A 12,417-nucleotide genomic window follows, 5' to 3' on the forward strand; every position below is an offset into this window, starting at 1 on the left:
ATATTTTCATTGTCAAAAATAAATCATTCTTGTCACAGTATCCTCTTCCACCTGTAAATGCACCTGTCACAGCATCTCGCGTTGTATTTGCAGTGAAAACATTAACATTTTCGCTTTGTTCTAAAGAGTAAATAATACATGCAGTAAACCAAATATTTTTTAGCGTTCTGTAGGTAATAATGTCAACTGTGGCTTTAGGGTATACCTGGAGATAATCAGGCTGTGGCTGAACCCCCTCAAGCAGCGAGCACTGGTTCCTCTCAGTCTCCAGCTGTGGCAGCAGCCGTAGCAACTATACCTACAACTGCTAGTTCATTAGGAGGTAAGAAAGATTATATCTGAGTGGATGTGATAACCATATGCATTTAAGCACTTTGTGTTTCAGTGAATTTAAGTTCCATGGACTGATTAAAGTGAATTGGATAAGAACTGTAACATGAAAATTTCGTTAAGTGTGGTACTTGCTTAGAACAGATGGCTTTTTATATGTGAATATATCTGGAATAACACATGAAATGTCTAATAGTGCAGTGATCTTGCACCGTTCCTTCAATTCAGTATCTTAGGTTTAAATGTAAGACCACAAATGTGGGGGCAGTTGTACTTTCTCCCACTTAAGTTCTAGCTTCCTACTTTTGTGTTTCCCTGTGCACTGTTGAGTGTGACTATTCTAATACATTTACCACTTGGAAGTTGGAATATCAAGGAGGAAGCATACAATAAGGCAGCCAAATGTAGCACCTGTGAGACCTACCATGAGCTGGGACTCCTTGCGCTGCAGTGCGCCATGTGGACAGAGGGTTTAGGGCCTGCTGCAGAGAACTCTGTCTGAAGGGGAAATAAATACATGAAAGGAGTATAGTCAGTGAGTAGGAAAAGTCTTGGTCTGTGGCAGAGACAATGTCCAAGGTGTAAGCCTTGTTAGAGGACAGGGTATTAAAGACGCAGGTAGGACTGACAGGTAGTCATGGCATCATCTGTAAAGAGAGAGTGGGGGAATGGGATGTTTCAGAGCACTTCTGACTGTTACAAATTCAAGGCAATACCTAATAGCACAAGGTGTATGGGATGCTAAGACTCGCTTGAGAAGGAAAGAAGTGACTGATTGCAGGAGGTGGAACTCAGTTGTAGATGTAGAGACCAGACATTAGCTGGCTACGTGTCTCAGAATGAGGTTACTCAGAGATAAGACTTAAAGAGAAATCCGATGGAGATCAGGGACGGAAGCCTGTTGGATCTTCAGAGAAAGCTGGGTGAGAAGAAAAGGCTTGGTTTAACCTTAGCAGAAAGAATTCTCAGTTAAAGCTATAGAGTTAGTTAGTGTGAGGAAATAAGCTCTTCTGTTTTTCAGTGAGGGGTATATTGTCCACCTTTGTGTTCTGTTTCTGTCTACAATTATAACGTAGGTATGCATTTTATAACAGTCTTGCTAACTTTTTAAAAGCATGTTAATTCACTGTTTGTCAGGACATCCACTTGAGTTCTTGCGAAATCAGCCTCAATTCCAGCAGATGAGACAAATCATCCAGCAAAATCCTTCTTTGTTACCGGCATTGCTACAACAGATTGGACGGGAAAACCCTCAGCTACTACAGGTGAATCTTTAAATAACAAAATAATGCTACTAATTTTGATTTAGAAAAAAGGGAGATGTTGACGTTACATAAGATAACATGTTAATTGCAGTTCCATCATGCTGTTTTTGGCTTTTCATCAATTGTTGCTGTATGGAACATCGAATCATAGAATGGTTTGGGTTGGAAGGGACCTTAAAGATCACCTACCTCCAACCCCCCTGCCATGGGCAGAGACACCTCCCACCAGACCAGGTTGCCCAAAGCCCCATCCAGCCTGGCCTTGAATACCTCCAGGGATGGGGCATCCACAGCTTCTCTGGGCAACCTGCTCCACTGCCTTGCCACCTTCTGAGTGAAGAATTTCCTCCTTATATCTAATCTAAATCTGCCCTCTTTTAGGTTCAAGCCATTACCCCTTGTTCTATCATGACACCCCCTGACAATGAGTCCCTCCTCAGTTTTCCTATAGGCCCCCTTTAGGTACTGGAAGGCCACTATAAGGTCTGCCTGGAGCCTTCTCTTCTCCAGGCTGAACAACCCCAACTCCCTCAGCCTGTCTTCATAGGAAGCTGCTCCAGCCCTTTGATCATCCCCATGGCCCTCCTCTGGACTTATTCTAATACATCCATGTCCTTCTTGTGTTGGGGTCCCCAGAGCAGAACGCAGTGCTCCAGGTGGGGTCTCACGAGAGCAGAGCAGAGGGGGACAATCACCTCCCCAGCCCTGCTGGCCACGCTGCTTTTGATGCAGCCAGGATACGGTTGGCTTTCTGGGCTGCCAGCCCAAGAGGGGATGGTCACTGCAACTGTACTTAAACATGAAATTGAATTTCTTTTGTTTGGATTTAATCATATTTTACTACACATTTTTACGCTTGCTTTTGACTGTATAATTTACTGAAAATAGTAAGTATTCTTACTTGCTTGTTGGCAGAACTAAACATGCTTTATTTCAATATATTTCTTCCTTTTATTCTCCTATGCATCACAGCAAATAAGCCAACACCAGGAGCATTTTATTCATATGTTGAATGAGCCAGTTACAGAGTCCCGCCAGGGCTTAAGTGGCAGTGATGATGGTGCCAGCACTGGAGGAGTAGCAGAAGCTGGAAATGGTCATATGAACTACATTCAAGTAACACCTCAGGAAAAAGAAGCTATAGAAAGGGTAAGCCTTTCTGCTTTTAAGTGTTATTTGGCTTTTTTTTATGGTGTTCACTATGTTTTTTGTATGCTTACAACATGCTTTAACTTATGCTATGTTTATTATTTTATGTTCAGTGGTTTTGAATGATTTTTGATATTTCACAGTTGGTGTAGCCTAGTTTATCAAATCACATCTCTTCTTGCTTTATAGCCAATGAGTATAAAATCTCTCGAGTCCTTACTTGAAAGATGCAGAGCCTTGTAAGTGATCAGATGCCATCTCTAATAATTGATGACTGAATGAGTTTCCCAGAGGAAAGGGACCCTCTTGCAAAAGTCTCAGACAGTACTATTTAAGGTAGTGCTAACTATGATGGATTTCCAGGTACAAAGAAGTGTCTGCATGGTCATTCTTTGCGAACTATTGGGATAGTTAAAGCTCTCATAGTTAAGTAGACTAGTTAAAGTCACTTCTTAACCCAGTTATTTGTCTGTCCATTAGAATTAGTTAATTACAGCTTTTTACACAGTTAAATACGTCTATAAAAATACATTTTTGAGGGTGTACCGCATTCGTAAATACCATGTGTAGCACGCACTACATATGGATTTATATAGATGGCAATGCCTCTCAGATTTTTTTTTTAAGATCAAACTGTGAAGAATTATGTCATAGTGTAGTAACATTTCTGTTGTTTATCAGAAATTTTTTTTAACTGACAAAGCGAAAGGTTTTGTAAGGATTATCAGAAAAACCCTTTAACATAGGTGTCAACTTCCTAAATATCAAGAAAATGGACATTAGACAAAATTAGTATAATAAAACTGCTCGCTTACTTCTTGACAGATCGTCTCTAGTCTGCTGCATTTCCTTTTAAAACCATTTTATGCAGTAGAATATTACCTCTGCAACCTGTTGCAAAATCCAGCAAAGTGGGATGTGTGCCTCTTCCTTTTTCCATGAAAAACACACCTTAAAACTTAGGTGTCATAGTGCTACAGCTGACACCTTGATGCTGTTTGTAGGCACAAAAATGTAAGAATGGTTTATAAGTGATAAAAGGAAGTAGTTTCTTGCAGAGATTTGTCTGTCCTATATGTAAAATGTCCTACAGGTGCTGTGAGGATTTTAAGAAAATCCCTAAATGACAGTATTTACTTGCCTTTGGCTAAAACAAAGATTGTTTTGCTGAGTTTTTCTAAGTGCAAGCTAAACCCATTTCCACTGTAACAATCTCTCCTCTAGTACTCTAATGCCTGTTTGTCAGTGTGTCCCAGATATTAGACCACTGACTTTTGAAGAACGGATTAAGCTCAACTGTCTTCTCATAGCTGAAATTTTTAGTCATTTTTTTTAAAAAGTGAAAGCCAGTTAAAACAACTGAAAGTATGGCATAATGTGGTATGTTGTGCTGTCTGCCAGTGATTCATAAATAAGAGGCTGGGAGATCTTGCTCTAGGCAAGTTTTGTTAAAATTGCTGAGCTTTGTATAATTAGTAGCTTAAAATGAGCATTGTTTCAATGTTTTTTCAACAGCAATGCAAAGTGCAGTTACTTCCTGACATTACTGTGACCCAAGTCTGTTTTAGCGACTTACTGTGGTAGTGAAAGAAAAGTGATATAATTCATGGTGCTTCCTTAGACTCACATAAATCACTTTTTTCAAATAAGAACTTAGTTTTGGTTAGTAAAGACAGAGGCAACACCTTCTAACTCTGCTCACTAGAGGTTATATTGAGCTAGACAGCAGTGTTGTTTCAAGAAAAGCATTAATTGCTTAAGTGGCATCTGAAGATACTAGACATACAAATAAGCTTATTATACAAACTGTGCTTTCTAAACATGTTTCTTTTCTTCAGTTAAAGGCACTAGGATTTCCTGAAGGACTTGTGATACAAGCGTATTTTGCTTGTGAGAAGAATGAAAACTTGGCTGCCAATTTTCTTCTACAACAGAACTTTGATGAAGATTGAGAGACCTTTTTTTTTTTTTTTTTTTAAATCTCACACCTCACACCAGTGCATTACACTAACTTTGTTCACTGGATTGTCTGGGATATTTGGGCTTATATTCATAATGCTTGGTGTATGGTATAAGGGTGGGGGAGAAGAAAATGTAGGAAACAAAGAGAAAAGTAAGTAAGTAAGTATGTCTGCTTTAAATTAGCAGATGCCGCAAATTACACAATGTAAAATAATATACAACCAAAAATCAGCTTCTGCAGGTATTTAGTTCCTTCTATAAACTGTAGTTTAACTTTTTTTTTCCTAGGGTTTCGTTCTTACTGTGGTAGTTCCAGAAATGTAGTGTAATGCCCTACTTCGTGCTCCTTTCTACTTAATATTGGTATTGGAAATAGCCTATACTACCTAGATTCTACAATCTGTATTTCATGGCAACACTGGATAGCAGCTTTGCAAAATCTAAACGATCTGGGCAAATGTAAACATGAATGCCAAAATATGGGTAGTTATTTTCCTGTTTCAGATTAGCTCAATTAGTGCAAGAATCCCATTAATTTTGTTTAATGCTGCATTAAAAAAGGTTTTCTTCAAATGAAAACCTATTTCAGTTAATCATCTTGATCATTAATTGAGAAATCCCTCCACCCCCCCATAATCTGAGAAGCTATATACAGACAGGTAAAATTATTCTTCTGTTTACAACTTTTCTTTTGGGGAAAATTGATAGATAACTAATTACTGTTCACTTTAATGTTACGTTGCTGTAAAGGTTTTAAAAGCAATAGATTGCATGTTTGGTTTTGTTATATGCGCTCCTGTGAATTGAATATTCTTTTTCTGCCAACAAACAAAATGCAAGCTTCAGTTTTGTCTGTAGCAGTGAGACTTCATTTACCATCAAATCAAATTTCACTTTCATACTTTCGTTGGACCAACTTTTACAAAAGAAAGTAAAAATGCAGTTGTAAGCATCTGAAGATACTGGCAATCTGATCTTGAGTAGATTGTAATGATCAAGCTATTTCTGACCAGTAAGGACTTTTTTTGGATGCATTTACTTTATGAGGAAAAGAGTTTAGAACTTGCATTGTCAAGCAAACAATCAAGTTACTGCAGTCCAGAAAGAGTCTGCAGACATAACTTCCTTTATATCGAAAATAAGCTCTGATTATATAGTTTTGAATTTTACTTCTTGTACCTACTTACCATTTACTTCATTTAGTCATCACAAAATGTAATGTCTTCTTTTAACATACATTGACTTTTAGAGACAATTTTGCCCATCATTGCAGTACTAGTGGTAAAAAAAAATACCATTTTTAACTAAAGTTATTTTGTTCATTCTTTATGTGTGAACACAACTTGGGGATCTTTTGACTTTTTACTGTTGTACTCCAATTAGCTGGATTACAAATTTATCTCTATAGTAATCAAGAAGATGTTAGTATCATTAGTGGTGCAGCAGTGAGCTGTTGTACCATTAATGGTATTAATTATTTAGTGGTTATAACCAAAGAAGGATTTTCTGCTTAGATTGCATAGCAGTGGATTTAACAACTACTTAAGCTAAAAATACAAGTCAAGTGTATGAGGAAAAAGGTGCAAGAAACACTGAAGCATTTGTATTTTGTTTCCTCGTTGCTTGGCCGTAGTCTGTAAATAATTATCTGAATCAAATAATTAAATGTATTAAAACCTTCTTCTTTTTATCCTTAAACATCTGTGATATTTTTCCAGATAGTGTGTATGGTAGTTATTCAGATTTTATTCTTTTAAGACTTCATAGGTGCATATTGTTTATCGGTGATGCAACCAAAATTGTATCGGTAGAAGTGATACTGCTAAACAGAAAATAAATCTTTCATAATGCTTCATTTTGCAGAAGTTAACATTAAGACCTGAATCATCCAGTAGGTTTTAACTAGGCAGAAATATCAGTATATTTATGGATTTCAAGAGATTGATTTTAATGATGTAACACTCTGCCGTTAAAAAGGGGATAATTGTTATCTGTAAAAGGAGCAGCTGCCAGATGCTTGAAAAATGCCAGATAGATTCAAGTATTTCCTGAATGTACTTTACTACATAGCTGATACATAAATAAAAGAAAAGCTTTTAGTTTGTGGGAGTCTTTTGTACTGATGAAATTGTTTGCTATCAGAAATAACCATTCCTTCTCAGGAAGATGGAGAGGAAATGAAGAATGTCTGTGGGTGTTTCAGTCTGCTCCCTTCAGTTACGATTCTGAAATGCTGACTCATAAAAGCATTTGAATTAAAGACTGTTCAGCTTTGTCTTTGTAAAAGAGCTGGTAATTTGTAACTCTGTATGCAGACTGACTGATGGGTTTGTAGTGGCTATGATTGAAGCCTTACTAGTAGTTATGTTTCCATATTCCAGAAGTGGAATGGTGTTCATACAACTTCTGATGACCCGTTGTCTGATTTTTATATGCTAGCAAAAAATGTACCTGTTCTCTGGGGCCCCCAGCACAAGAAGGATGTTTTTCTGTCGGAAAGGGTCCATGGGAGTGCTACAGAGTTGATAAGAGGGTTGAAGCACCTGTCCTATGAAGAAGGGCTGAGGGAGCTGGGGATGTTCAGCCAGAAGGGGGGTGGCTCGAGGGTGACCTTTTTGCAGCTTTTCAATGCTTAAAGGGGGCTTACAAAAAGATAGGGAGTGACTGTTTGCCTGGGCAGACAATGACAGGACAAGGGGGAATGGTTTTAAGCTAAAAGAGGGGAGATTTAGATTAGATATAAGGAGGAAATTCTTCACTTAGAGGGTGGTAAGGCACTGACACAGGTTGCCTAGAGAAGCTGTGGATGCCCCATCCCTGGAAGTGTTCAAGGCCAGGCTGGATGGGATTTTGGGCAACCTGTTTTACTGGGAGGTGTTCCTGCCCATGGGATGGGGTTGGGGAGTGGAACTAGGTGAGCTTTAAGGTCCCTTCCAACCCAAGCTGTTCTATGATATGGTTCTGTGAATACTGGAACACTTGCCAAGGAGAACCAGTATCTCTGTAGCTGCAGCTGAAAAGGAAGAATATATGGAACTTAACAGCGTTGAGAAGGTAAGTGTGACCTGAACAGGCTGTGTCAGCACACTGCTCCCTGCTTCTTACCAATGACTGCCAGGAATTGTCTACATGGAGTGCTTTTCAGCTTGTTCGCTGAAGATCTCTTAGGCATTTGGGATAGTTATACTGTTGTATATACTTCTGCAGCTGTGTCTAGAGACCTAGAATGATAAGTTTCTTTAGCTTGCAAAATAGGTACCTTTCTATTTTGATAAGGCTCGAAGCATTAATGCAAATACTGTATGACACAAAGGGCAAGGAGCAACATCCTTGAGATTCTTGTTGCCTGAGATAGGGATTTGAGATGTGATAGACCAGGAATAACCACATATTACAGCAGGCAGCTGTTTGCTATCCCAGGGGAAGGTTTCATAGCTACCCTTGTAATGTGAAGCATTTGACTCTTAAAATGTGCAGCAGCCAAAGTTGAAAAAATGGGGCAGCATCTCCAAAGTTCTTGTGTGTCTGTTTCTGTAGAATTGGCAAAAAAAATATCTTTTAAAATCAGTTATATATTTTTAGTGATATCTTCGAATTAAACTTGCATCCCCCTTCCATACATGCACCTATGTCTTTATCCTAAATCTCTCTCTCTTTTAAAATTCTCTCTTCCCTATTGGAGAAAACGTGAGCTGCAAAGGACATGCTGTCAGCTCATGTTAGAGAATGGAAGAAGAAAAATTCAGAAGCAAAGGTTAAGGAGTTGGATAAGGAAATGGTCAGTCTTCGTTCTGAGTTGCATATTAAACAAAACAGTGAGTGCTGAATCGCTTGGACAGTAGAGGTTTTCTCTGTAGAGAGGTTAGGCTGAAGAGTAGAGCCTGCGTCTGGTTGGAAAGCAGTAGTGTTTGTGAAAGGGCATTCCTGGAAGAGTTAAAAAGTGTATTGAAGGTTGAGAGGAGTGGCGTCATGCAGCAGTAGTGAATGGAGAGTCAGCTAACGAGTGAACTTTTGATGGGACTCTGCGTGCATATATAATTAAGGAATATTCAGATTGATAGAGAAAGTAGGAAGGGAATTAACATATTCAAGGAGACATCAGAGGCAAAGAAATGAAAGGCTCCTTTTTGGCTGCTAGCTCTTCGTCTAACAGGCTGTTTCTAAAGCTGGTTCTGAGAGGTGATAAAGAGGTTACAAAAAAAAGAGTGCAATAAAGGGAAGCAAATCAGTTTACATGTTTGTGAGAACTCTGCCAACATACAGTCTTGGACAGTCCAACCCGACTGAGGTGCTCTTGGTTAAAGCTGCAGAAAAAAGTAGTAATATGATTTTTATTTCTAGCTACATATTACGTTATGATCTGATGTGCTCTTTGGGTCTCTTCAGAAGCTTTTGTTGCTCAAGATGAGAGAAATGGGTGATCCACCTAAACTGTACATTTCACAGTAAGTTTACTGTTTGGTTTATGTGTACCTCTGTAGTGGGTGTATGTGGCAAGGCTTTGGTAGTGGGGGGCTGCAGGGGTGGCCTCTATGAGCAGAGCCCAGCAGCTGCCCTGTGTCAGATAAGGGGCCCGCTGCTGGCCAGAGCCAGGCCAGTAAGAGTTGTTTGTGCCTCTATGAGAGCAGATTTAAGGAAGGAGAAAAAAAAAAACCTGCTGTGCAGCAGCAGCTGGGAGAGAGGAGTTGAGGCAGTGTGAGAGAACCAGCGCTGCAGTCCCCCAGGTGAGTGCAGCAGGAGGGCAGGAGGTGCTCCAGGCAGGCAGCAGCAGTTCCCCTGCGGCCTGTGCAGGGAGAGGCCCCTGGTGGAGCAGGCTGTCCCCCTGCAGCCCATGGGTCCCACACGGAGCAGATCTCCACGCTGCAGCCCCCCCGTGGAGGAGCCCCCGGTGGAGCAGGTGGATGTGGCCTGGAGGAGGCTGCGGCCCATGGAGAGCCCCCGCAGGAGCAGGCCCCGGGCCGGAGCTGCAGCCCGTGGAGAGGAGCCCACGCAGGAGCAGGGGGTCTGGGGGGAGCTGCCGCCCACCCGTGGGGGACCCGTGCTGGAGCAGTTTGCTCCTGGGGGATGGATGGACCCCGTGGTACGGAGCCATGTGGGAGCTGTTCTTGAAGAGCTGCTGCCTGCGGGCAGCCCCCGCAGGCTCAGTTCGGGAAGGACGGCATCCCGTGGGAGGGACCCCACGGGGAGCAGGGGCAGGGAGGGACCGTGAGGGAGCGGCAGAGGCTGACTGCAGCCCCCATTTCCCATTCCCCTGCACTGCTTGGTGGGAGGAGGTAGAAGAGGGTGGATGGGAGGGAGGGTGTTTTTAGTTTATTTTTAGTTCTAACTGCTCTAGTCTACTAGTGATAGGCAATAAATTATATTAATCTGCCTATGCTGAGTCTGTTTTGCCTGTCACGATAATTGTTGAATGATTTCCCCGTCCTTATGTCAAACCTTGAGCCCTTTGCATCATATTTTCTCCCCCATTCCCTTTGAGGAGGGGGAGTGAGAGAGAGCTCAGCTGCCCACCCGAGAAAAACCACCACAACTTCCTCATAAAATATCAAATTTCCTCTTGGTAAAGGGTAGGATTAAGTAGCATACCAATGGACCAGTGCTGCAAAGTTCATTTGGACAACTAATTCTGATGGGATTACGCCACGAAAGTGTGAATGTAATTCACGATCCACCAGTACATGTGTTAAATTGTAGGAAGCAGCAGCAGAAACTCGGAATACTGAATCTCAGCAGAGCAGCAAGGTCAAGATGAGAAGCTATCAGGGTATATGAAATAGGGTTATAAATCAAGAGGGCCATATCATTTTTTACAACTGCTGTAAGAAAATGAATTGTTGTTAAATGAGGACATAGCTATATTGGTTTTTCTTCCTCATTTCTCAGAATTTGAAGCAACTGGCTCACTGGTTCACAAATACTAACAAGGTAAAATAAATGAAAGACCTTTTTTACTCCTGTTTAAAGAGTGCGTGCAGTGTCTAGGTTACTGTTCAAAATCAGTGACTAATTGACATCTGTAAATGTGTAACCTTAGTTGGCCTTGAACAAGAGTGATGACTTCACTCACTTGCAGGATAGCTGAATGGGGAGATGAAATTGCAGGATACAACTGTTTGGTATGACAATCTGTGGGAGAGGAACATAAATAACATTTAATAGTGTCTTTGTATGCTGCTGCTAGCAATGAGGCTTAACCTGTATTTCTGAATTCTGTTTAGAAGACGCTGCACTCCAAAGCTGTTGGAAAGGATCTGTTGCTTTGCAAGCTTACCGAAGAGTCAGCTTCATCAGTTGAGTTGTATATCCTACCCTGCTTAAAGGGGATTCTAACTGAAAGCTAAGAATGCAAGTGAGGAGAATTGAGAAGGTCACTGACTTCTTCATGATGTGTTAAGAGCTTAGCCTTTTTTTTTTTTTTTTTTTTTTTGGGAAAGAGTCACAGTACTCCAGCCTCACTTTACATTTCTATGGTTAAATTGAATTCATGCATTTGAGACAGTGTATCTTGTGTTCATGCCATCAAGTGGGAGAGATAAGGTGGTGTTTTTAATGAGTTTGCAGGGTATAGTTTGAGGGACGAGAAGGCAAATTGCTTCCAAAGCACTAGTCATGGATCCTCTTTAATCACAGCAGGTCAGCTAGGAGAAAAATCCTACTACTCAAGTTTGTGTTTAAAAAAAGTGTCCTTTTGTGAAGTTTTCCTCATGAAAGTGTTACGAGCACGTTAGTGGAGGTTACATGATCTAGTTACTTCTAATGCTGGCTCTTGGTGGGACACAGGCTAGATGTCCTTTTTGATGTGACCTAGGAAGAAACAAAAAAGAGCAACCAAGAAATACATTGTTGGAAGCTACTTTAGCAAGAAAAAAAAATAGGTTTGATGAGTGCATAGGCAGAATAGTGCCATGTTCTCTGTATTCAGATTTTGGTTTGAAGACACTGGTGCTGTAGTTTGTGTTGCTGCACTACTGCAGTTTGCGGTGTCTTTAGAATGCCTTATTATGCCTTAATAAGCCTTACTATGCCCTAGCAATGCCTTTAGAATGTCTTATTAATATCCAAGTGATTTAAGTCTGTGTTTACATCAATAAGTATCTTGTTGGTAAGATGTCTTTTGCATGATTGTAGTTTGTAGGCTGAGAAGATGCAAGCTTGTCATCTTACTCCTTCCAACTGAGAAAGATCTCTACTTGGCTGTCCCATCATCTTCATAGCCTGTATGGGACAATTAGTATATTTTACAAGTGACTGGAATAATATTGCTCCTCTTTTTATGTAGCTTCTCTTTGGGAGTTTTTCTTTGTAGAGAGAGAAAAACAATTATTTTAGAGTGCTGAGACATATGAAACCAGTCTTTCTGTAGTATTGCTGTTAATTAGATTCTGCTAATCTCCACTTTTGTGTATATGTGGACAATTCAGTGCCCTGAAAAGGGCTGAAACTTTTTTCTTTTGTAGAAACAATCACAGGGTCATCATGTAATCATAGAATCATAGAATATCCCGAGTTGGAAGGGACCCATAAGGATCATCAAGTCCAACTCTTGGCACCGCACAGGTCTGCCCAAAGTTTAGACCATGTGACTAAGTGCACAGTCCAATCTCTTCTTAAATTCAGACAAGCTTGGTGCAGTGACTACATCCCTGGGGAGCCTGTTCCAGTGTGCAACTACCCTCTCGGTGAAGAACCTCTTCCTGATGTCCAGCCTAAA

At 40.6% G+C, this 12,417-nt stretch overlaps 1 protein-coding gene across 3 annotated transcripts in view; it reads left to right on the top strand.

The window, feature by feature from the left end:
- Positions 1 to 6,805, top strand: part of RAD23B (RAD23 homolog B, nucleotide excision repair protein) — a 42,099-nt gene extending 35,294 nt beyond the window's left edge. For 2 of the 3 annotated variants that reach the window (XM_083816323.1, XM_083816325.1), the window contains exons 7-10: positions 199 to 322; positions 1,468 to 1,595; positions 2,568 to 2,744; positions 4,583 to 6,805. In XM_083816323.1, the coding sequence (XP_083672449.1) occupies positions 199 to 322; positions 1,468 to 1,595; positions 2,568 to 2,744; positions 4,583 to 4,696 (543 nt within the window). In that variant the 3' untranslated portion in view covers positions 4,697 to 6,805. The other variant, XM_083816324.1, reaches the window with a different exon arrangement.
- The last annotated feature ends 5,612 nt before the right edge of the window (positions 6,806 to 12,417 follow it).

This window comes from Anser anser (genome assembly GCF_964211835.1).
Source record: "Anser anser genome assembly, chromosome: Z".
In the NCBI taxonomy this organism is placed as follows: Eukaryota; Metazoa; Chordata; class Aves; order Anseriformes; family Anatidae; genus Anser; species Anser anser.